This window comes from Capricornis sumatraensis, chromosome 5 (genome assembly GCF_032405125.1).
Source record: "Capricornis sumatraensis isolate serow.1 chromosome 5, serow.2, whole genome shotgun sequence".
Lineage (NCBI taxonomy): Eukaryota > Metazoa > Chordata > Mammalia > Artiodactyla > Bovidae > Capricornis > Capricornis sumatraensis.
This window is the reverse complement of record NC_091073.1, coordinates 102,562,453-102,589,070: the sequence shown is the minus strand read 5'-3', so window position 1 is coordinate 102,589,070 and position 26,618 is coordinate 102,562,453. Positions and strand designations below refer to the sequence as shown.

Genomic DNA, 26,618 nt, shown 5'->3' with positions numbered 1-26,618 from the left:
AGTAGGAAAAGGCAAAATGATAGGATACTGAAAGAGGAACTCTCCAGGTCAGTAGGTGCCCAATATGCTACTGGAGGTCAGTGGAGAAATAACTCCAGAAAGAATGAAGGGATGGAGCCAAAGCAAAAACAATACCCAGCTGTGGATGTGACTGGTGACAGAAGCAAGGTCCAATGCTGTAAAGAGCAATATTGCATAGGAACCTTGAATGTCAGGTCCATGAATCAAGGCAAATTGGAAGTGGTTAAACAAGAGATGGCAAGAGTGAACGTACACATTCTAGGAATCAGTGAACCAAAATGGACTGGAATGGGTGAATTTAACTCAGATGACCATTATATCTACTACTGCGGGCAGGAATCCCTTAGAAGAAATGGAGTAGCCATCATGGACAACAAAAGAGTCCAAAATGCAGTACTTGGATGCAATCTCAAAAATGACAGAATGACCTCTGTTCGTTTCCAAAGCAAACCATTCAATATCACAGTAATCCAAGTCTATGCCCCAACTAGTAACGCTGAAGAAGCTGACGTTGAACAGTTCTATGAAGACCTATAAGACCTTTTAGAACTAACACCCAAAAAAGATGTCCTTTTCATTATAGGGGACTGGAATGCAAAAGTAGGAAGTCAAGAAACACCTGGAGTAACAGGCAAATTTAGCCTTGGAATGTGGAATGAAGCAGGGCAAAGGCTAATAGAATTTTGCCAAGAGAATGCACTGGTCATAGCAAACACCCTCTTCCAACAACACAAGAGAAGACTCTACACATGGACATCACCAGATGGTCAACACTGAAATCAGATTGATTATATTCTTTGCAGCCAAAGATGGAAATGCTCTACACAGTCAACAAAAACAAGACTGGGAGCTGACTGTGGCTCAGATCCTGAGCTCCTTATTGCCAAATTCAGACTTCAATTGAAGAAAGTAGGGAAAACCACTAGACCATTCAGGTATGACCTAAATCAAATCCCTTATGAGTATACACTGGAAGTGAGAAATAGATTTAAGGGCCTAGATCTGATAGATAGAGTGCCTGATGAACTATGGACTGAGGTTCGTGACGTTGTACAAGAGACAGGGATCAAAACCATCCCCATGGAAAAGAAATACAAAAAAGCAAAATGGCTGTCTGAGGAGGCCTTACAAATAGCTGTGAAAAGAAGAGAAGCCAAAAGCAAAGGAGAAAAGGAAAGATATAGCATCTGAATGCAGAGTTCCAAAGAACAGCAAGAAGAGATAAGAAAGCCTTCATCAGCGATCAATGCAAAGAAATAGAGGAAAAGAACAGAATGGGAAAGACTACAGATCTCTTCAAGAAAATTAGAGATACCAAGGGAACATTTCATGCAAAGATGGGCTCGATAAAGACAGAAATGGTATGGACCTAAAAGAAGCAGAAGATATTAAGAAGAGGTAGCAAGAATACACAGAATAACTGTACAAAAAAGATCTTCACGACCAAGATAATCACGATGGTGTGATCACTCACCTAGAGCCAGACATCTTGGAGTGTGAAGTCAAGTGAGCCTTAGAAAGCATCACTATGAACAAAGCTAGTGGAGGTGATGGAATTCCAGTGGAGCTATTTCAAATCCTGAAAGATGACTCTGTGAAAGTGCTGCAGTCAATATGCCAGCAAATTTGGAAAAGTCAGCAGTGGCCACAGGACTGGAAAAGGTCAGTTTTCATTCCAATCCCAAAGAAAGGCAATGCCAAAGAATGCTCAAACTACCACACAATTGCACTCATCTCACATGCTAGTAAAGTAATGCTCAAAATTCTCCAAGCCAGGCTTCAGCAATACATGAACCATGAACTTCCAGATGTTCAAGCTGGTTTTAGAAAAGGCAGAGGAATCATAGATCAAATTGCCAATATCCGCTTGATCATTGAAAAAGCAAGAGAGTTCCACAAAAATATCTATTTCTGCTTTATTGATTATGCCAAAGCCTTTGACTGTGTTCAGTTCAGTTCAGTTCAGTCGCTCAATCATGTCCGACTCTTTGTGACCCCATGAATCGCAGCACACCAGGCCTCCCTGTCCATCATCAACTCCCGGAGTTCACTCAGACTCATGTCCATCAAGTCAGCGATGCCATCCAGCCATCTCATCCTCTGTCGTCCCCTTCTCCTCCTGCCCCCAATCCCTCCCAGCATCAAAGTCTTTTCCAATGAGTCAACTCTTCACATGAGGTGGCCAAAGTATTGGAGTTTCAGCTTTAGCATTATTCCTTCCAAAGAAATCCCAGGGCTGATCTCCTTCAGAATGGACTGGTTGGATCTCTTTGCAGTCCAAGGGATTCTCAAGAGTCTTCTCCAACACCACACTTCAAAAGCATCAATTCTTCAGCGCTCAGCTGTCTTCACAGTCCAACTCTCACATCCATACATGACTACTGGAAAAACCATAGCCTTGACTAGACGGACCTTAGTCAGCAAAGTAATGTCTCTGCTTTTGAATATGCTATCTAGGTTGGTCATAACTTTCCTTCCAAGGAGTAAGCGTCTTTTAATTTCATGGCTGCAGTCACCATCTGCAGTGATTTTGGAGCCCCCCCCCAAAAAAAATGTCTGACACTGTTTCCACTGTTACCCCATATATTTCCCATGAAGTGATGGGACCGGATGCCATGATCTTCGTTTTCTGAATGATGAGCTTTAAGCCAACTTTTCACTCTCCTCTTTCACTTTCATGAAGAGGCTTTTATTTTATAGTTTATAGTAATAAGAGTATGATGAGATGGTGAGTCATCTGTTAAAGACAAAAAAAAATACATTTGATAAAATCATTCTAGAAAAGCCTCCCAACTCAATCCTCCAGGAGCCATGGTAATTTTTTAAAAATACAATGCCTTAACACACCCCCCCCACCCCAACCACACACACACACACACACACACACACACAGATCCTTATCTAATTGACTTGGGATGGAGCCTGGATATGGGTGTTTTTTAAACTTATGGAGAGAGTGACTTGAGGATCAAGCTGAGAACCATTACTCCGGAGACAACTTCAAGGTCTAGGATACAACAGAAATCCTATTTGAACTTGGGACTTGAAGAATAGGGTCCCAATGTTTGGCTTCCCATATGGAACTCTACCAGGTAGCCAATTGACCAAGTTCCCAATATATCCATGTTCTGGGAACTTGGCAAAGTAAGAAGACTGCAAGGGAATCAGGGGAGAGAGGCACTAAGACACACCCTTTGCCCCAGATTGGTACAACGGAGCAGTGGGTTTATCATGTGCTTTCATAAAGGTAATCAAAGTTACATTAGAAAATAATAAAAGAGTCGACATACCTGGAGTGGTCAAAATAATAGGGCATGTAAGCAGCTACAGGCATGGTCCCTGGAGAGCAGGCAAGACCCCCAAGACTTTCTCATTAATGCAGGAACCAGATGCTTTCCGCTGATGCCTTGAAAACTCTATAAACCCCTAGAAGTTGGATGAGATCCCAGGTTAAAAGCAAGGGAGAGGCAACAGAATTAAGATTGTCCTGAATTGATAGAGAATAAGATTAAATTTATTTCACTTTGGATTTGACTTAAGAGTTTGTGGCCTGAGGTATCTGTACTCACTCACTATATACACATCACTTAGCTTAACCATCAAAAAGTCCTGACAGGCAAACCTGTTATAATCCTAGATTTATGGATGAGAGCACTTTGATTCAGATAGAAAGCAATTTACATTTCTAACATTTTTTTTTTTTGCCTTATATATTTTGATGTTATATGGTTCAATTTCTAAGCATTCATGACTGTTACCCCTTGGTAATGGGATGTGCCTATTTTAATGGAAAAGGGTGTTTTATGTATCATTTAATGATTGTTGTCTTGACCTCTTATTTTGTCTGATTATAAAATTGCTGCTCTGCTGTTTTTCTAATTTGTGTGATGTTTCTTTTGATGCTTCTGTAAGCGTGTCTTTTAGGTACCACTAACTTTTCTACAATCAACAGGTAATCTGGGAAGGGAGGGAAGGAAGGAGGAAGGAAAAAAAAAGAAAGAAGGAAGAAGGGGGGAGGGGAGGGGAGGGGAATCGAGTCACAGTGAGAGGGCATTTTTTTAAAATGTTTCAGTATAAGTAGGAAAAACTAAGAAAATAACTGTTTGAATAATACAAGTGATATGATTGAATTCATATAATACATACCTCAGATTTCTGTGCCCTACAAAAAAGAAAACACATTTTTTTTTTCAATACTCATTCATGGTAAAATGTATGGTAATCCAGGAATTAAATGAAAATTCTATTTTCCAAAGGTGATTATCTGCCAAAAATTTACAGCAAATTTCACACTTAATGTAATGAAGCATTAGAAAAATTCCTTTTAAAATCAGAAGTGAGATAAGGATGTCCACTATCATTGTTTCCATTCAACATTGAATTTAGAGGTTCTCTTCAGGGAAGTTTGTAAAAGAAGAAAATGATGGAATGAAATTTTCAAAAGAGAATAATAATAGGAATGTAAAGAAGAGAAAATTTTTCATTTTTGATGATATCTGGATGGAATCCTGAAATAATCTCCAAATATACTGTTAGAATAAATAATACATGACTATAGGAATGAATTGCATCCCATATATCAATCATAGAAAATATAAAGAATATTCCACTTAAAATGACCAAAATAAAAGATACCTAGGAATAAAACCTAAAGATACATATATCCTTTATGGAGAAAAGTATATGACTTTATTAAAGGAATTAAAGTTTATACAAAGGGAGCATGTTTATAGGAAGGGAGATTCAATATCATAAAGGAAATAAGCCTTCCCAAATTTATGAACTAAATGTGATTCTAATTAACTTCAAATAAGGTATTTGTAAATTTAAAAAATTCTAAAATTACTTGAAATAGAGGATTTATGTGGCAAAACCAGAACTATGTTCACCAACATAGAACTGTATGTTATTTTTCATACAAAGTTAAAAACACATTGTATTTCATTCCGACCACTTGCCAGTCCCCGTTTGTTTGAGAGAGACAAGCTTCATCTTGTCTTCAAGCTTCATCTAAATTATTTCATCTGACTGACTGTTGTTTTTGCTACATTTATTGCTACTTCTGTCTTGGGTATTCCTCTGGAAAAGATGTATGGATTCATCACACATTCTAATGTATTGTCTATAGATTATAAGATAAAGTTAAGCATGTATCTACTGATACTTTTAAAATTGACCTGTCTTTATAGTTAGAAATGTCTCTTATTAGTAGGCTTCCCTGGTGGCTCAGATAGTAAAGAAACTGCCTGCAATGCAGGAGACCCAGGTTCAATCCCTGGGTTGGGAAGATCCCTTGGAGAAGGGAATGGCAGCCCATTGCAGTATTCTTGCATGGAGAATTCCATGGACAGAGGAGCCTGGCAGGCTATAGTCCAATGGGATTGCAAAGAGCCGGACATGACTGAGCAACTATCACTCACTCAGACTTACTTGGTACAGCAAAATGTGAAGAATAGTCAAGATAATTTTGAGGAAAATAAAAGTACACAACTTGTCCTACCATGTTGTAAGTCTTGTTATAAATGTATAGTAAATAAAACAGTAACATAGAGCAGAAAGCCCAGAAACAGACCCAAGCATTTATGGAAATAATATGTGAGACATGGTCTTACAGATTAGAGAGAAAAAGAGGTGGAACAACTGGAAAAAAATTAATCCCTACCTCACACTATACACAAAAATCCATTGCAGGTGTAGACCTAAATTGGAAAGGCAAAATTGTTTAGAAAAAAGAGTTTAGAATAGTATCTAAGGGACTACAGTTGCAGTCAACACAGGCAATATATGAGACATAAAAAAAGTGCAGTATCAAGAAAATGGTTGAAACATTTGGCCATATTAAAAACTTTTATTCATTAAAATATAACATTTTTAAAAGGTGAAAAGACACAGCCTTTGAAAAGATATGTGATTCATATAACTAAAGACTTAATAACTAGAATATATAAATAAATAAATCCTGCGAATTGATAAGAAAAAGATAATTCAATTTAAAATTTAACAGGACATGTAAGTAGGCAACTCACTGAAAAGCCATAAATGGCCAAAAAACTCATAAAAAATGTTCAGGTTTGGAGAAATCCAAAGCACCACAATGAATTTACATTATCACCTATTGGATTAGCAATAAAAAGTTTGTCAACCCCACCTGTTGCTAAAGATGTGGGAAAATAAAAACTCTCTTACATATTTGTGAGGATATATTACAATAACCAGTGTGACCATATCTGAAAAGAAAGTGAAAGTGTTAGTTGCTCAGTCATGTCCGACTCTGTGAATCCATGGATTGTAGACCACCAGCCTCCTCTGTCCATGGGGATTCTCCAGGCAAGAATACTGGAATGGGTTGCCATTCCCTTCTCCAAGGGATCTTCCCAACCCAAGGATCAAACCCGGGTCTCTTGTACTGCAGGCAGAGTCTTTACCGTTTGAGCCACCAGGGAAGCCCAAAGCCATAAGTTAAAGATCTATATACTAATAACACAGAAATTTCACACATAGATAAGAATTTTTTAGCTGTACCTTTTATAGTAGAAAAAATTAGCATTCATTAGCAAGAAAGTGGATAAACTGTGGTATATTCTAATAGTGAAATATTATACAGCAGTGAAAAACCTAAAAACTAAACCAATACAATAATGTTCATGGAATAAACCCACAAACATAAAGTTGAGAAAAAGTTAATTGATGAATATATACAGTATACTGTTAAAGTCATGGTGAATAAAAGTGTATGTTGTTTAAGGACAGAGACATGTACCAAAAAGTCTTTATCAAATAGAAGAAGGTCTCCTCTGTGCCAAGATTCTATCATAAATGGGTATTAATCTTTGTTAAATGCTTATGCTGCATTAATTGATCTGATCATGTAATTTTTATTGTTTAGTCCATTATTATGGTAGATTACATTGGTTCATTTCAACTAGTGGGTGAATTAGCCTTACATCCTTGGATTAAACTCTCCTTGGTCATGCTGTATAACTCTTTATGTATTGCTCAGTTTGATCTGCTGAAATTTTGTTAAAACATTTTTGCAGCTTTTCATGATCTGTCTCATTTTGGTATCAGGGGATATTTGCCTCAGAAAATAAATTGGGAATTGTTCTTTTCTTTTTCACTTTCTGAAAGGGATAATGTAGAATTGGTATGAATTCTTTTGTAACACTTGGTAAAATTCTCCAGTGAAAGCATCTGGATCTGGAGATTTCTTTTTCATAGTTCAATTAAGAATTCTTTAATTATTCAACTCCTGTAATATATTTATAGGATTATTCAAATGATCTGAGAGAGGGTTCTCAACACTAGGTAGTGGTAAATGTCCTGGCTTTCCACAAAAAAAAAAATGTTCTGATACTATCATAGCAGGGAGGAGAAGGCGAGCATCATTACAGCTAGGAAAGGATGAAACCATTTGCTCAGATATTGGGAAGGATTGAGGAAGGAGAGGAAGGGGCGACAGATGATGGTTGGATGGCATTGTTGACTCAACGGGCATGAGTTTGAACAAACTCCGGGAGATAGTGAAGGACAGGGAAGCCTGACATGCTGCAGTTCGTGGGGTTGCAAGGGGTCGACACGACTCAGAGACCAAACAACAATTTGCTAACAAGAGTGAGAGTAAGAATGGGGCCATGACTTTATTCACAGTGTTTAGCTGGAGTAAAGCAGTTCTTGTCTAAAAGGTTTCTGTGCTGCTAGTCTGCTCCTTCCCTAGTCTTTCAGCTAGAGAGAGCAGGCTCTTTTTTGGAACTTTTGTTGTCTGTATCATTAGTGTTGTGGGACTGTAGCTTCTCCAGCGCCCAGTAAAGGAATTGTCGATGGCGAAAGGAAACCCAGAGAAATCACCACTATGTCATTACTCAAGTCTCAGTGTCCTCAATGCTCTGCCTTCTCCCTTCTGTCTCTCAATCTTACATTTTTCTAGCTGTGCATAGTAGGAGAAAATTTTAAAAGGCATCTCTTCCATATTGTCTGAAATTGAAACTATTATTTTTATACCTTCCAGTATGTCTAAAATATTTCATAATAACATTTAAGAAGATTAGATGATGCTGGTGAATCTTATTTTCTAAGGTTCTTGGGGCATGAGACCCACTCTCTGCACCCCTTCTTCTCCAGAGGCCACTGCCTTCCTTCTCTGGCTCAGCCTATTACTCTCCTCCGCGTTCCCCCTCCCATCCTCTCCCACCCACCCCCAAGAGAAGAATTTAACCAGCTCCAGTTGAGAATAGGGCTAGGTGGAAGATAGGAGCCAGTAGCATAGCATGTTACTTCCAAATCTGAGTTATAGCAAAGAGGGTTATTGAAGGAGCTTTTGATATTTTTTAAAAAGGAAAACATTAGCAGATTTTGATATTTAAAATATTTAACAATCAGTGCAATACTATGTGAAGGCTCTGGTTCCCATGAACCATCATGCATAGAGGATTCAGAGGAGAGGCCATTTGCCAGTCCAAAGGGATGTGTTTCAACATTTTAACAGCCTGGTTAATCTTGCTCACAAGTATCAGCTGACAGCTTTACCTATAACTATTAAAAAATTTTTTTGCAGATAGTAGGAAGTGAAACTACAAAGATGATGAAAATTGTTTATAAGCTTTTCATAATCAGAGTCTAAAAAGGGTAAAATAAAAGAAATACCTGATACTCTTTATTTCTTCATGTTGCTAAAGCAAGTTGAGATATCATGCTGGTCAGAAGTTAAATGGAATGCTATAATTTTTTCATAATGAGAAGAACAAACTATTTCAATTCTGTAAAGTATACACTAATGTTATAAATGGACATGTTGAAGTTTTAAGACCACAGTCTCCATTGGCTTTATCCCCAAACCACTATGCATGTAGCAAGGCAGAGATCTGAGGAGATTTTTGCCATCTGATATTTCAGAGCAGGAAGCAGCTGGAAGAGTCATTCATAGCTATGGGAAAAACTGAAATTACATTAATAAAAGCTAAGAATAACTTACATTTGAAAAAAGATAGATACTATTCAGAGAATCACAAAAGAAGCTGATTGAGAGAACTAGGGCACATAGAACATTCTTTTGTGGGTAGTTGGTTGAGTGAGGAATAGCCAGGATGCATGGCCAGGTAAGACAGAGGGACTAGACATGATCAGAGAGAATTTTCCACATTAAGGTCAAACATCGAGTATTGGTCTACTTGCGGCCCTGAGGTATCGGAGGGAGGGTGGGTTTGATGTTGGAACCTGGGCGACTGATGGCTGAGACCGTGTGTCTTCTATGTTGGAGAGAACCTTTTCCATGTGGAAATGCTGTATATAGTGCTGTAAAACATTAAGGAAAAAAATACAGTATGTATGGTTAACGCCTTGCTGCACTAAACAAAGAAAATAAGCTTTTTTTATTGCATGACATAAAAAACAGAATAATTTTTAGAATGCATTCATAACAAACTATAAAGAATTAATGACATCCAAATAAGAAAAGCAGGGATAAGGTTGAGAATATATCATGTGTGTGGTTAGACAAACATTGGGTTGTATAGACTTGTGCAATGACCCGAAGGTGGCCACAGCAAGCAATTCCTATGCTACTCTTCTACCCTGCTCATACCCTCTGCAACAATGCCCTGCACATATTCCTTTTCAATCATATATGAGCAAGCTTAACACAGACACTCACAGAATCCCCCCCCCCCAACACACACACACTGAAGTCCTTCCTAGAGAAACCTTATCTAATGCTCTTAAGGTTGGCTTGTTCACCAAGGATGAGGACACAGGATGAGCTATTGAGCTAGGTCCCTTCAGGGTCTGTGGAAGCAAGAGGAGTTTGGAAGATAGAGACTGAAGGTGGAAGCATGCTGGCAACAGAGGAAGCTGCATTCTCAGTGGGCAGAGAAAGCAGAGTAAGAAGAACGAAGAGAGTGAGGCTAGAGGATTCTATAGGAAGTGGGTAAAACAGAACGACCTGTGAGATTGGAAAGACTCAGTTTATCAGGCAAAGCAATGCAATCCCAAAGTTAAAGGCAATATGAGCCTTTTTAAAGGTATATTCCCTTATGGCTCAGCTGGTACAGAATCCACCTGCAATGCTGGAGACCTGGGTTCAATCCCTGAGTTGGGAAGATCCCCTGGAGAAGGGAAAGGCTACCCACTCCAGTATCCTGGCCTAGAGAATTGAGGGACTGTATAGTCCATGGGGGTGCAAAGAGTCGGACATAGACTGAGCGACTTTCACTTTCAAGGTATATTCAGAGCAAGAAGAGCACACTCCTTGAGAAGATGATATTGTGTTAACAGAGGACAAAAAAAAAAGAAAAAGAAAACAAAAAGGCTCCTCCTCATGTTCTTCTCTTTTGTTCACCATGGAGATATTTTTTTAAGCTGAAAAGGGTAATAAAAACACCTTAAACAAAGGCCTGTAGGAAGAATGCAGAGAGCAGCAGGGTTGGCCTCCCTTCTCAGTCAGTTCCTTTTTCAGACCCAGGTAAGCTGCCTCTCAGGGCACTGAAAAAACAGACAGGAGTAATTTTCAGACTGTCTTGTCTTTGAGAATTCATCACCATAAGAAAAGCATTGGAGGTAAATGATACTGCCACTTAGAAGACAAACATAAAGGTTGACAAACTGGCATACCTGAGTTTGCTGCTGCTGCTGCTGCTGCTGCTGCTGCTAAGTCACGTCAGTGTGTCCGACTCTATGTGACCCCATAGACAGCAGCCCACCAGGCTCCCCTGTCCCTGAGATTCTCCAGGCAAGAACACTGGAGTGGGTTGCCATTTCCTTCTCCAGTGCACAAAAGCGAAAAGTGAAAGTGAAGTTGCTCAGTTATGTCTGACTCTTCGCGACCCATGGACTGCAGCCCACCAGGCTCCTCTGTCCATGGGATTTCCCAGGCAAGAGTACTGGAGTGGGGTGCCATTGCCTTCTCCACACCTGAGTTTAATCCTTAGCAAATTCAGGTTTATTAAAGAAATGGTTAAAAAACCTAAGATCATGGTATCTGGTCCCATCACTCCATAGCAAATAGATGGAGAAACAATGGAAACAGTGACTGACTTTATTTTCTTGGGCTCCAAAATCACTGCGGACGGTGACTGCAGCCATGAAATTAGAAGATGCTTGCTCCTTGGAAGAAAAGCTATGATCAACCTAGAGAGCATATTAAAAAGCTGAGACATTGCCAACAAAGGTCTGTCTAGTCAAAGCTATGGTTTTTCCAGTAGTCATGTATGGATGTGAGAATTGGACTATAAAGAAAGCTGAGCACCAAAAAATTGATGTCTTTGAACTGTGGTGTTGGAGAAGACTCTTGAGAGTCCCTTGGACTGCAAGGAGATCAAACCAGTCCATCCTAAAGGAAATTAGTCCTGAATATTCATTGGAAGGACTGATGCTGAACCTAAAACGCCAATACTTTGGCCACCTGATGCGAAGACTGACTCATTGGAGAAGACCCTGATGCTGGGAAAGATTGAGGGCAGGAGGAGAAGGGGACAACAGAGGATGAGATGGTTGGATGGCATCACCAGCTTGATGGACATGAGTTTTAGTGAGCTCCAGGAGTTGGGGACGGACAGGGAAGCTGAGTGTGGTACAGTCTATGGGGTCACAAAGAGTTGGACACAACTGAGTGATTAAACTGAACTGAACTGAAAGAAATGGTTTGTGCATTCAGAAAGCAATGTAGTGAGTGATAAGTGTTGGAAGAGATTTGCAAAGAAAAATGATTCCGAATTAATTTAATTTCCCTTTTACTTTGGTAGGGGTCAACAACCTATGGCCCATAGGCAAAATCTGGTCTGCAGACATTTTAGTAAAAAAGTGTAATGGAACCCAGCCCACACCCATTCATTTACATACTGTCTATAGCAGTTCTCACAATGCAATAGTAGGGATGAGTCGCTGCTAAGAAGTCTATATGGTCACAAAACCAAAAGTATTTACTATCTGGCCCCTTACAGAGATCTTGATGGCCTCTGAGTTAGAAAATACGACTAATAAGACGCAAGGCACACATCAAAGTTTCTCTTGTGAATACACTAGAGAGAGGTGACTAAGAGTCACAAAGCGGGTAGACTTTCCCTGGACACGAGACTCCAGAGACTTGTCACAGGACGTTACTCTCGGCCAAGTCCTAGGTGCCAGTGTCGACAGAGAGCATGACAAAGGCACAGTGGCATGCTTGCTGGCTTAACAGAAACCTATGTGCCCAGTGCTTCAGCCACGTCTGACTCTCTGCAGCTCCATGGACTGTAGCCCGCCAGGCTCCTCTGTCCACAGAATTTTTCAGCCAAGAATACTGGAGTGGGTTGCCATTCTCTACTCCAGGAGATCTTTCCAACCCAAGGATCGAACCTGCGTCTTTTACATCTTCTGCATTGGTAGGTGGATTCTTTACCATCAGCACCACCTGGGGAGGCCCCAGCTATAGAAGTAAATATGGAAGATGAATAGAGATCCTGCATGATCTAATCAAGTTGGAATGTGGGACTGAAACCAAAATAACAAAAAGCTAAAGATAAAAGTTGCATTTACATATATATATAATCAATGGCACATATACTGTATAATAAAAACTTTGGCAGTTTGTAGGGGAAAAAATATTTATGTGTATATATATATATGTGGGTTTAACTGACTCAGAACCAGTAGTGTGTTGTGATTTCTAAGAAGATAACCATGGAAAGATGTTGGCAAGATGGCAGGTTAGGAAGCTCCAGGCCCTTATTCTCCCAGGGAAACATTAAATGAATAACTAGTGACTAGCTAAAATAACTGTATAGCAGTTCTGGAAATCAGTCAGCAATCCATAGTGACCAAGTGAATACCCAGTCATGAAAAAACCACATGCACAAGGATAGGAAATCTAATGAAGTTTCTACTCATCTTTGTCTCTCCCCCTTCCAGGAGGTTAAAGTACATTTTGGGGGAAGAGAGGTCTGGCTCCCAGCTCTCTCATGAGAATCAGAGAGAGTAATATTCTAACCCATCTAGGGGCAGCCTTATGGGTGTCTGCATCACCTAACTCAGAGCCCAGATGGCTAGAAGTGGGATCTCAGGGTAGAGGAAGCCACGGCAAGCAGTGGGCAGGGCTCCTGGAAAACCCCACAGGAGGCACAGACCCAAAGATGCCTGGGACAAAGGATTCCTACTTGAGGAACACAAGAGAACAGCTAAGACTCCAAGAAGACATTTAGGAAAATTAATACACTCATTTAAAAGCATCTGTGTATACTGGGGAACTGGAAAAAAAAAAAAGCACCCCCAGAGATCCAGGGAAAGGGCATGCCCAGGAAGGGACTGAAAAGCCTTTGGTCCCTCAGGCTGGGCTGATCCTGGGCTCAGGACACACCCTTCTCGTTAGTGAAGGGCTTCCCCTGCACTGAGCCAGTCTACACCTTGAGAGAGGTAGCTGCTTTTTCAAATGCCCAGTTTTCACCACAAGATCACAATGCAGATCAAGAAACAGGAAAACTTCACCCATTTCAATTTTATTCATTCCATTCATTCATTCTAATTTATCCCAGTGAAATAAATCTCCTCAAAACATTCCATTAGAAAACAACCACAATCTTCTATGTGTGTAAAAATTTATAATCATAATACCTGGCAGGTATCTAGCACTTAACTTCTTACTTACACCACACCCCATCTTGCTGGTCCTGTATTATCACATTATGTCTCATGTTATAATATATATATATATTATAGTAATACAGGATACTACTATATCATTGTGAGACATCTTATTAATTCTAAGGCTCAGACATTAATTGATTTGCCCAACACTGTGCAGCCAGCCCCATGTAGAAATGGAACAGGAACCCAGGTCTTCTGATCCCTAACGCAATATTCTTTCCACAGCCCTGACCCACAGGTAGCATCCCCCCTTTGCTCTAGCTAGACTAGGTTTGGAATATAGTTTTCAACCCTAAGGATTCCATTTATAAGGAAGGAGATAGGCAGAGGAGGAGAAATGAGATGGGAAAGGTCTGGGAAGATGTCCTATGGGAAGCCAGAACCATGATGGACCTTGGGGGCATGTTTGGCCCAGGGCTGCTGTGTTTCCTCAGGCTTTGAAGTGGCCGCTCACAGCCTTTAAAGGGTTCCCAGAGCAGTTCCCACATCCTGTGAGATGACACAGTATATCTACCTGAGAAGTTGGGATTATTTCCTGGAATGTGAGACTGGGGACTTGTAGAAAATATATATATTAATAAACAGAAATCTCAATTAAGTGAAGTTGGAGCTGTTGTGTCCTGTGACCATAGCAGAGCCCACCAGGAAGAAGAAAGTCTCTTCTTTCTTGGGGCGGACTCAGGCAATGAAAAGCCATGGACTCTTTGTTTAGTAAAGCTCTCCCAACTTCCGTTCCCTCCCTGTAAAAGCTTTCTCCTTCTTTTGCCTTGTGAGGCCTTGCATGTGGGTGGTTGTGGTTGTAGACCCCTAATTTTGCAGTTCTCAGCTTGAGCCCCAATAAACCCATCTTTGCTGGAGAAATACCTGGCAGTCTATTTGTTTCAGGCCGTGTGCTAGGCTCAGTTGGGTCTGACTCTTGTGATCCCATGGACTAGCCTGCCAGGTTCCTCTGTCCATGGAATTTTCCAGGCAAGAATACTGGAGTGGGTTGCCATTCCCTCCTCTAGAGGGTCTTGTTGACCCAGGGATTGACTGTGCGTCTCTTGCACCTCCTGCATTGGCAGGGGGGTTCTTCACTACTAACCAGTCCAGCAGATTCTAATTCTTATGGTTGATGTCCACCCTTATGAGTAAAATCCCTGAAGATACTTGGTCAGCTGTCCTGAAGACACCACCTGAAGAGAAATGGTTAGAAGGTGCCTGATTCAGGACCTTCCTTCTGGAGAATGCCACCTACTGTGTCCTCTTGTCGCTGGTGACCTAACACGTCTGTACCCTCCTTCTGGTTCCCATGGTCACCTGAGCAAGAAGGCGATCCTCCAGTCTTCTGGGCTCAAGCAGGTCACCCCACCCCACCTCAGGTTGTTCATGGTGGCTCCTTGCCTCCAGGTCCTAGAGGATTCCCCCCAATTAATTCATCCCTCCATCATTTGCTCACAGAGCCCCATATGGGCTACTCTCTCCCTTTTCCATTTTCACCTCCAGCCCTTCAGTTTCCCCACATTGTTTCAGGTCTTTACTCAATGTCCTTTATGAACAGTGCCAGAGACAAAAATGCAATGATCATCCTGTCTGAGCTAGGTGATACACATTCACAAGTCTGTTGGGCAGCTGGGTGTAAAGAGGAGGTACAGGGGAGTGCGGGCTGAGTCTGATCCTTCAAGCCCTGAACCATCAGGATTCTGCCAGACCCCCAGAGCAGGAGATTGGTCAGTAACATGAAACCTTCTCTGCTTTTCTTCACCTTCACTGAATGAAGCCCAAGCTGCTATTAATAAAATAGCACCTCTCGCTCCACAACACCCCTGCAGGTAGTGTGGTCAGATGAGCCAAGCAGCAGCGACCACCCTGAATCGCTAAGTAACCCTGGGCACATTCTGGATCTCTTCAAACTTTTGTTTCTCATCTGCTACAATGTGGGATAAATAACCCATCCTGCCTCAATGGATAGATTCTCATGTAAAACACTTATTTAATTTTTAAAAATCAGAAAACAGAAAGACAGCAGAAAATAGATATAACATGAATATCCATAAGAGAACCATACATAAATGACTCATACCTTTTAGGGCATGATCCTCAGTATCACCTATTATTGAGCCTGGGTGTGAACAAATACTGTCTTCTGGAGGCCGAAAAGGCAAATCTTTTGGCCATGGACAAGACTGAAGTAATTCAGGATATTGCATGGAATCACTGGAATCCATGACACTGAAAAATGAAAAATGGATATCTTTGAGCTGTAAAACCATGAATGGCCATATGACCATTGGGTTATCATTGTCAAATTATTCAGTAGTTTGCAAAAGTATCTCTGTTGAGCTTAAGTGTTCAACAATACTTAGGCAGTCAAGACCTATTAGCAGCTGACATATTAAGTAGCATATATGTATTAGCATAAAGTTCTCATCCATTATCCAAAACATCACTGAATATCTGCAAAGAGCATGGTGAGAGGTGCTGGCATCTATACAACAAGATGAGTCAGGCATGGATCCTGATTCCTAGGACTTTAAAGTGTGTGTTTATATGTGTGTGTGTATGTTCAGTCACTTAGTCATGTCCAACTCTTTGCAGCCCCATGGACTGTAGCCTGCCAGGCCCCTCTGTCCATGGAATTTTCCAGGTTAGGATACTGAAGTAAGGTGTCATTTCCTTCTCCAGGGGATCTTCCCAACCCAGGGATCAAATCCACGTCTCTTGCATCTCCTGCATTGGCAGGTGTAGTCTTTACCACCAAGACACCTGGGAAGCCCTTAGAATCAAGTGCAATTTATACAGGCAGTCTCTGCTATTTCAAGGTCAGAAAAGATGAAAGCATGCTAAGCAGCCTGATCTGGACCATACATTGGGCATAACTGTTGCTAGATGTTGCTGCTGCTGCTGCTAAGTTGCTTCAGTCTTGTCCGACTCTGTGTGACCCCATAGACGGCAGCCCACCAGGCTCCCCCGTCCCTGGGATTCTCCAGGCAAGAACACTGGAGTGGGTTGCCATCTCCTCCTCCAGTGCATGAAAGTGAAACGTGAAAGTGAAGTTGCTCAGTCATATCAGACTCTTTGCGACCCCATGGACTGCAGCCTACCAGGCTCCTCCCATCCCCTTTTAAGGACAAAGCTGGGGTGTGATCTGGATGCCTGGAGTCTCTGCCTCTGGGACAGTGCACTTCCTATCAGCAAGCTGCTCTCCTTTGGGTTATACCTGTTCCTGCTTCCTCCAGGGTGCAGGGGTTTGGGAGGGGGCAAATCCACTGAGGGGGAGTTCATTCCTCAGAGAGAGCACTGTGAACAGCTGAGCTTTGTTCACAGCAAGGTTAATCATTATTTCTTGCATCTATTAATTAGCTTTTATGAACTATTTACTTCTTTTCTTTATTTATGTTTTGAGGCTCTGAATGTTTTCCATATCAATTTATGTGAATACATACACATTTCTGGGGGAACGCAATTCAACTCAAAAGACAGACAGTTTGGTCTCTTATTTTTAGAAGAGAATACCTCTTCATTTAAAACACATACCAAGAAAGGGATCACAGCAAGTTCTGCCTTTCAAACAATTACTGTTCCTTTGTATCAAAGAACGTAGTAAATGAAAATGCTTTGAAAGTCAGCAAGTCAAAAAGTGGTGGGGTTGAAAGACACAGGCATTACCATGTGGTGGGAGCAGACTTGAGTGAAGGTCTGACCCACCCTTTTCACCATGGGAACAGTTGAGAGAGAAGCCCATTGCAGTCTAGTAAGCAATTTTTAATTCTTTTTTTTTTTTTTAATTCTGCTATGGACTGAATGTTTGTGTCCCTCCCCAACTCTGCCCAAATTTATATGTCGAAATCCTAACCCCCGATATGATGGGGTAAAGAGATAAGACTTTTGGGAGGTGACTAGGTCCAGAGGTGCAGCCTTCCTGAAAGGGATTAACGCTCTTATAAGAAATAGCTCAGCTGGTAAAGAATCCGCCTGCAATGCGGGAGCCCTGGGTTCGATCCTTGGGTTGGGAAGATCCCCTGGAGAAGGGAAAGGCTACCTACTCCAGTATTCTGGCCTGGAGAATTCCAGGGACTGTGTAGTTCACGGGGTCCCCACAAAGAGTTGGACATGACTGAGCGATTTTCACAAAAGGACAAAAGGCAGCTCGCTTCTGCCATACGGGGACACAGCAAGAAGCCAGCCATCTGTACACTAGGAAGAGGATCTTCGTAAGATACCAACCACACTGACCTCCTGATCTCAAACTTCTCAGCTCCAGAACTTTAAGAAATATCTGTCTTTTGGTTAAGCCACTCAGCCTATGGTAATGCGTTATAACAGCCTAAACTGAGACATTCTTTCTCTCAGTGCTTCCATCAAGCTACCTAACTGTACTAAAGACTGAGAGCATGAATAAATGCTCAGAGATCTACAGTCTCAACACTGCCACTATAATGAGTTAACTAATTGTAATCGAGAGTATCTAGTATCCAGTGAGCTAGGCATAGTTGGGGGAACCATTCAGTGGGGACTCTAGTTTTTTGTTATCAGATTTCTCAAAGGAAACCCAAAATGTTATGACAATAAAACTTAGAAATAAAGGAAGCTATTACTCATTTTCTAGGTTGGCATTCTCATGATGAAGCATCATCCTCATAAAACATCCCTTTGCCATGGCAGACTTCTAAAATGGCATTTTAAAGTTACATTAGTACCTCAAAAATTATAAAATGCTCACTTGGAAAATATGGGGAAGAACAAAGAAAATAAAAATTGGCCATAATCCCATCACTAGGAGATAATAACTGATAATATTTTGGCATATATCTTTTTAGTGCTTTTTCATGTTACATATACATGAATATTTTTTAAAGCTACATTATATGCTAGATATACATTTGCATCTGACTTTTAACACACCACTGATATTATAAGCACTGATTTGTATTTCAGTTCAGTTCAGTCACTCAGTCTTTGCAACCCTACAGACTGCAGCACTCCAGTCTTCCCTGTCCAACACTAACTCCCGGAGCTTGCTCAAACTCATGTCCATCGAGTTGGTGATGCCATCCAGCCATCTCATCCTCTGTCGGTCTCTTCTCCTCCTGCCTTCAATACTTCCCAGCATCAGGGTCTTTTCAAATGAGTCAGTTCTTCACATCAAGTGGCCAAAGTATTGGAGTTTCAGCTTCAGCATCAGTCCTTCCAATGAATATTCAGGACTGATTTCCTTTAGAATGGACTGGTTGGATCTCCTTGCAGTTCAAGGGACTCTCAAGAGTCTTCTCCAACACCACAGTTCAAAGACATCAATTCTTCAGCAATCAGCTTTCTTTATAGTCCAACTCTCACATCCATATATGACTACTGGAAAAACCATAGCTTTGACTAGATGGAACTTCGGTGGCAAAGTAATGTCTCTGCTTTTTAATATGCTGTTTAGTTTGGTCATAACTTTTCTTCCAAGGAGCAAGCATCTTTTAATTTGTATTTAACTCTTTGTAATTTACTTCTCTGGTGGCTCAGATGGTAAAGCGTCTGCCTACAATGTGGGAGACCTGGGTTCGATTCCTGGGTTGGGAAGATCCCCTGGAGAAGGAAATGGCAACCTACTTCAGTACTCTTTCCTGGAAAATCCCATGGATGGAGGAGCCTGGTAGGCTACTGTACGTGGGATCACAAAGAGTTGAACATGACTGAGTGACTTCACTTTCACTTTATAATTTACCCAAAGTTTATATTACTATATGGAAGCAATGAGCAACTTAATTGTATTATAGGACCAATTTACTGAATATTTCATCAAATTCTCATGACTTTTTAAAAAAAAACATTTTAGGATATTAAAAATAAAACACATATATGCTGTGTGGATGATTTAGAATTTACAGAAAAAAAGATGGAGACAATAAAAATAACTGATAATTCTAGAGGAATACCCACTGCTAACGTTTTAGTGTGCTTGCTTCCGGTCACTTCTTGTCTATTTTGTTGTCATGCATTCAGAGAGACCAAACCCACAAACTCCTGCTGAAGAGTTCTTTACTTAGTTCTCTGTCACTGCTCTGGCCACAGATGATTAGAAAAAAAGATGGTTATATGACATAGGGGCCACCAATTATAGACCAGCTTGTTACCTATGTTACCTGTGAGGATTCCAGCTAGAGATTTCTACCCAATCTGACTCAACTAGCCACGTCTTTGCTTGAGAAGCATGGATTTAAGACCTATAGACAGACAGTCAACGGTAGTAGCAGGGACAGCTGAAGCAGAAATGGAATGCACACAAAAGTCAAGCACTAAAGCCAGTGGGAGGGCCTATGTGGAGTTCTCAGCCTACACATACCAGGTTTTGAATCACAGTTTGACATATTAAAATCGGGACCCAGGGGAAAAAAAGAAAGACTTTTATAATAAAAATCGAGAGCATCAGCTAGCAAACATTCTCAGTTGTACTAATCAGAGATGTGGATTACAAATTACAGACACCAACTCTGGCTAATTTAAATTTCAAAAAGGGAGTCACTGAAAAGCTATTGGGTAGTTTGCAGATTTAATGAAAAACTAGAGAACCAGGCTTTTAAACCTGGCAAGAGCTAGGTGCCAAGAACACAGCCAAGCTGCAGTACTGGAAGAGATTGGTAGACATCAATGCTTGTGCTTTATACCGGACTCTTGATTATTCCACCACTGGTGACTTGAATGATCTCAAACTGCCCCTGCATCTGTGTGTCATTCCCCCAAGTTTCAAAGTCCCAAAGAGAAGCTTCTTAGGTTCTAGTGAACCTTGATTATAAGGCTGTGCCCTCCCTAGAGGGCTCAGATCTACTCCATTCATATTCCATGGTGGGGCCTGCTTCCCAGCATCAGGAATTCTCTGAAGTCTAGGGATAAGCACCATGGCTGTAACTAACCAGCAGAAAATTATTTATTCTCTCCAACAAAACTCAACTCACCTCTTTTCAGAAGGTCCAAAGGGGGCTTTAAAATAATCCCCATAAAGCTCAAAACTTTTCTTGAGTTCTAATGCTGTAAAATAACGTAGATTATTGATGATGGGCGCTGGTACTAGACCCCTGAAATTGGAAAAAAGATCAACAGAATTCTGTAATGATATCAAGCATATACACACACGTTATACCTAAATACTGACTCTTACATCGCAAGTAAATGCATTTGACAGCAAAATCTATTTGGAATAATGTAATGTATACACTTACAAACACATCAGAGCTTGTTTTAGGCACTGGTATTACATTTTAATTTGTAGATTAAGCAAATTTGTATTTTTCTGAATACTCCTTATCCATTAAGACATTAATACAGGCAGATTATCTTCCTGTTGATGAGTGCACATTCTATTGTAAATCCTCACCTATTTGTTACATGAAGTCCAGCAATATATCAGCTGCTATAAAAACTGAAATAGGTATTTTCCAGTTTTGTTTGTAATCTCATACTTTGAAATAATATCGGAATAAAATATTTATCAAAATTCGACTGTTTTACTTTCTACTGAATTATAGTATACAATAGCCTTTTTTCATCTATACCAGCCTGTTTTTCCAGACAGAGTGACTTGAAAGAATCATTAACTACTTTTAGTGAATAAATCCTACCGCTATTCACTCTAGACTTGCTAAATAGAGTTGCTATGTGCAAAGTAGACCGATTGCATATAAAGGCATGCAAATTTCAGAGCACCCTTCTGCCCTTGTATGACCCATCAGATGCTCAGATTTAAAATGTCCACAGTGTGTCAGTAGGCATGGCCACTCAGCTGGTCAGAGGTCGGACAAGCCACTACTTTAGCTGCTCTGGGGTATACAGACCATCTCCTGACTACCACCCGTGCCCCCTCCTCCAGTAGAACTTTGTATATTCCATACAGCCTGCCTTCAGAATCAGACTATCCAAAGATAGCTTACCAATATGGAGAAAAGAAATCACACTTTTTTTTTTTGCTACATAGAAGACAAAGATAAAACAATTTATATTGGGTTAGAGATTTTCAACAAATAGCTTAAAATTACAGACAATAAAAAGAAGTGAAATTGAAAAACATTTTAAAATAGCTTTAGCATTCTGCTTTCTTGAATCACTGCACTTTAAAAAGCTCTTTAAAACACTATAATTAAGGTCTTGTCAGTGCTCTTAGTAACTTTCTGAAAATGGGGGCGTCACTTTACTACTCGAACTTTCCAAAAAGTCAAACAGAAAAGAGAATTCAGAATACTGAAGCCTATAACATTTATGAGAAAATAAAACACAAACATTTCATAAACATCCTGGTTATTCATTTTGAGTATCTCTTAAAGTTGAAATGTGCCTCATCACATGTGATAATTAATAGCACAGTAATTATTATAGCCACCAATATCTATGAAGCCTCTACTGTGCATCAGTGACTAAGTGAGCCATTGCATATTAAGGATGGAGAATTCATGGACTAATAAAGATACAATGGTCCCCATCCTCATGGAATTTACAGTTTAATGTGGAAAGGAGACATTAAACAAATGATCCCACAAATCATTAACTACTATTGTTTTGAGATTCAGGAAGGACAAGGACAGGATATTCAATAGGATAAAATTAAGCTTCCATCATTAAAGCCTTGGTGAAGGCAGATACTTATATTCAAACATGACCAGAAATATCATCCTTTGCAGTCCTCAAAGACTGCAAAAAATCATCGGTTTCTAGCAACAGTGAGTATGCTGCTGCTAAATCACTTCAGTCGTGTCCAACTCTGTGTGACCCCATAGACGGCAGGCCACCAGGCTCCCCCATCCCTGGGATTCTCCAGGCAAGAACATACTGTGCCTTTAAAAACATGTATACTGCACAACAAAGGAAACTATAAGCAAGGTGAAAAGACAGCCTTCTGAATGGGAGAAAATAATAGCAAATGAAGCAACTGACAAACAACTAATCTCAAAAATATACAAGCAACTTATGCAGCTCAATTCCAGAAAAATAAACGACCCAATCAAAAAATGGGCCAAAGAACGAGATAGACATTTCTCCAAAGAAGACATATGGATGGCTAAGAAACACATGAAAAGAGGCTCAACATCACTCATTATCAGAGAAATGCAAATCAAAACCACAATGAGGTACCATCTCACACCAGTCAGAATGGCTATGATCCAAAAGTCTACAAGCAATAAATGCTGGAGAGGGTGTGGAGAAAAGGGAACCCTCTTACACTGTTGGTGGGAATGTAAACTAGTACAGCCACTATGGAGAACAGTGTGGAGATTCCTTAAAAATTGCACATAGAACTGCCTTATGACCCAGCAATCCCACTGCTGGGCATACACACCAAGGAAACCAGAATTGAAAGAGACACATGTACCCCAATGTTCATTGCAGCACTGTTTATAATAGCCAGGACATGGAAACAACCTAGATGTCTGTCAGCAGATGAATGGATAAGAAAGCTGTGGTACATATACACAATGGAGTATTACACAGCCATTAAAAAGAATACATTTGAATCAGTTCTAATGAAGTGGATGAAACTGGAGCCTATTATACAGAGTGAAGTAAGCCAGAAAGAAAAACACCAATACAGTATACTAACACATATATATGGAATTTAGAAAGATGGTAATGATAACCCTGTATATGAGACAGCAAAAGAGACACAGATGTATAGAATGGACTTTTGGACTCTGTAGGAGAGGGAGAGGGTGGGGTGATTTGGGAGAATGGCATTGAAACATGTATACTATCATGTAAGAAACGAATCGCAAGTCTATGTTTGATACAGGATACAGGATGCTTGGGGCTGGTGCATGGGGATGATCCAGAGAGATGATATGGGGTAGGAGGTGGGAGGGGGGGTTCAGGATTGGGAACTCATGTACACCGATGGCAAAAGTAATAAAATTAAAAATAAATAAATAAAAATAAAAACATGTATAAGTGAAAGGGAAATACAACTTCTAGAACTAGGTTTACTACCACCAGGTCCATTTTAGTACAAAGGTCCTTGGTTATGCTGACGATTTAGGATTCATTTGGTATACCTGGATACTAAAAAATCAATCTAAAGATGCCCAACTATAAACACATGTGACAAATATCTACCTTTGAAATAGGAACGTGTGCTGAGGAGGCGTATTTCCCATTAGGGTCTGCCGGGCTGTCTCATACTGTCTCTCCAAAGACTCTCTTTCCTAGGCAAGAAATATGATCTATAATTATATTGAATTAAAAATATGTCAGATATTAAAATAGCTATAATCATCCTCTTCTTGAGAGAGACTGCCAAATGTGTGGAAAGAAAAAAAAAAAGGTCTACAAAACAATATTTGTCCAATGGAAAGAAAAAAAACTTTATAAAACAAAAATATTTTTATGAAGACTGCAATTTAAATGTATTAACATGTCATATTATTTCCTACATCTTTCTAATGAGATTATCTCTTGATGATACAGACTAGTGCTGTCTTTTTAGTTTTATCAGATTTTTGCACACACAGTAACTGACTGAATATATCTGATGATAAGTATGAATCTGAAATACAACAGATTGTGAGGTTTTTCTCCAGTATTTCACCAACACCCCATCACCATCACTAAATACCAAAAAGTGCAAACATTTCTATTTTGGGGGATGAATGACTTACGATATAGATCTCTGACTGAGGAAGTTGTAATTACTTTCCCCAATCCAATAAAAAGTTTCAAAAATACATAGGGATTTATGCTGGGAAAGTAAAATGAATTAAAATAGCTTCTCCTAAGGGTTGCAATGAGGGCTGCATGAGATAATTTACATGAAAGCCCCTTCCAAATTATAAGTGATGCATAAAGTCTGTTTTCAATCCTAAAGGAAATGATCCCTGAATATTCATTGGAAGGACTGATGCTTTAGCTCCAATACTTGGGCCAACTGATGCGAAGAGCCGACTGTTTAGAAAAGACACTGATGCTGGGAAAGGTTGAAGGCAGGAGGAGAAGGGGAGGACAGAGGATGAGATGGTTGGATGGCATCACCGACTCAATGGACATCAGTTTGAGCAAGCTCTGTGAGATGGTGAAGGGCAGGGAAGCCTGGTGTGCTGCAGTCCATGAGGTTGCAAAGAGTCAGACATGACTGAGCTGAGCCACTGAACAACAACAACAACAAAGGCCATTTATGATCTCCACCATAACATCATAACACCTCATTAAACTTCTGTTGTGATGATCGTAAGGTTGTTGTTCATTTTGCAGCATTATAATAGCTGTGCAAGAAGTTGATAACCTATGAACTATCCTAAAAGTTGATACACTTAAAATGTCAAAATAGCATCAAATTTTCATAATCTTTACAAGAAAATGAGGCACTGAAATAATCTCAGGCAAATTCACCTCATGTGTATGACAGCAGCAATTTAGCACTACTTCTGCTCTCATTTCTGAGGAGTGAATCTGTTGGCTCTTGGCGGGATTTGATTTGCTTTTCTATGAAACTACCCTGCTACATTTTATCTTCATCAGGGTTGGCAGGTGAGGTTACCAGAACCTCGGGCTGCAAGAGGCTTCAGCGCTGTTGCCATCATGGATGAGAAACCACCAACCCTCTAACAAAGAGCACAGCAGAGTTCCACACTAGGCTGTAGAAGCCCTGGATTATGGGGGCTGAACAGTTTCTCAGGGAGGTGGCAACAGGTAAGGCATGACCCTGGGCATGTCAAAGTTCATGAGAACTTTTGACAACATGTGGTCTGCTTACCTGCTCCCCTCCCCCCACCAACGTGGCCCCTTCTACTTTCATATTGCCTTTTGATCATAGCCTCTGCTCTCCAGTTCCTCCATAATGTTCATGAATTTTATGTTGAAATGCTGGAGATGAATTATAGCTGAGAACCCAGCGTGTGTGTATTTCATGTCTGTTCCTCTGTTCTCACTCCTGAGTACCTGAGTGCCCTTGACCAGAGAAAAGCTGCCTTTAATTGGACCTGAAAACTTTCTAGCAGGTAGCATTCAGGTTGGTCACGTTTAAATAAAGCACGGACACACACTAACAGGCAGCGGCTGTGAGGCAGTGATGTGTGTTTCCCATCAGTGTGTATGAGGTTTAGTGGCAGGACAACCTAACTGCAACATGAGCTGGTTCTGGTTGTTAAGACACAGACTTATCATTAAAGAATAAAGGTGGCCAAGAGACTTCCCTGGTGGTCCAGTGGTTAAGACTCTGGGCTTCCAATGCAGGGGCTGTGGGTTTGATCCCTGGTTTGGGAACTGAGATCCTACATGCTATGGGTAGCACTGCCCCCAAAATGGATAAATACATAAAGGTGGAAATATTTTTAAAAATATATTAGAGGAGAAAAAAAAAAAAAGAATAAAGGTGGCCAAGAATGTATGTTCTGGAGTTCATAGTCTGGATACACCATGCCCTGGGAAGTTAAACAGAGAACTTATATTTGAAAGTCTAAGCTCAAAGGAACATAAAAATGCACCATCCAAGGAGGGTGGGAGAGCAGATACGGAGAGAAAGTGATGGGAAAAAAAAAAAGAAAAAAAGAGCTGGGCTTCCCAGGACTATAAGGAGAGGGGCTGATGGGCTCCTCATGTTGAGGGAGCTCTTAGGGTGTGGTGAGATCTTAGGAGTTGGCACTGGGTGAAGGTACTCAGAGGAGGAGATCTGGAGAATACCAGAACCACGGGCTCGGAATGGAACTCAGGGTTTCAGACAAGGTGCATCGCCATGGTAACCATGATAACCATGGTAACCAGGGGCCCTTCCCTTCCCTAAATTTCCAGGATGGTGTAAACCTCAGGATTCTTGAACTTAATTCAAAGACTGGGAGTGAGGACTCCCACTCCTAATGACTGATATTTGATTTCCCACAGATTCTAGTAGGTGGGAACAATTCTAGATTCAATTTATTTTGCATAAACAAATGGGACATTTCCTGCACTCCAGGATCACGTCTGCGGAAGTGGCAATGATTTAGGCTCTATATTCCCAACATTCACAGAAAACCCATCACAAACAGGAAAAGAACATGACCTAATGTGAA

The 26,618-nt window shown here is 40.5% G+C and overlaps 1 protein-coding gene across 1 annotated transcript in view; it reads right to left on the bottom strand.

Annotated features, from left to right (window-relative positions):
• Positions 1–9,181: 9,181 nt before the first annotated feature.
• The window catches only part of LRGUK (leucine rich repeats and guanylate kinase domain containing), a 103,158-nt gene continuing 85,721 nt past the window's right edge, over positions 9,182–26,618 (bottom strand). The window contains exons 17-20 of the mRNA XM_068973246.1: positions 23,692–23,780; positions 20,550–20,669; positions 15,692–15,840; positions 9,182–9,309 (exon numbers count right to left, since the gene is read on the bottom strand). Of these exons, the coding sequence (XP_068829347.1) occupies positions 9,182–9,309; positions 15,692–15,840; positions 20,550–20,669; positions 23,692–23,780 (486 nt within the window). The remainder of the gene's footprint in view (positions 9,310–15,691; positions 15,841–20,549; positions 20,670–23,691; positions 23,781–26,618) is intronic.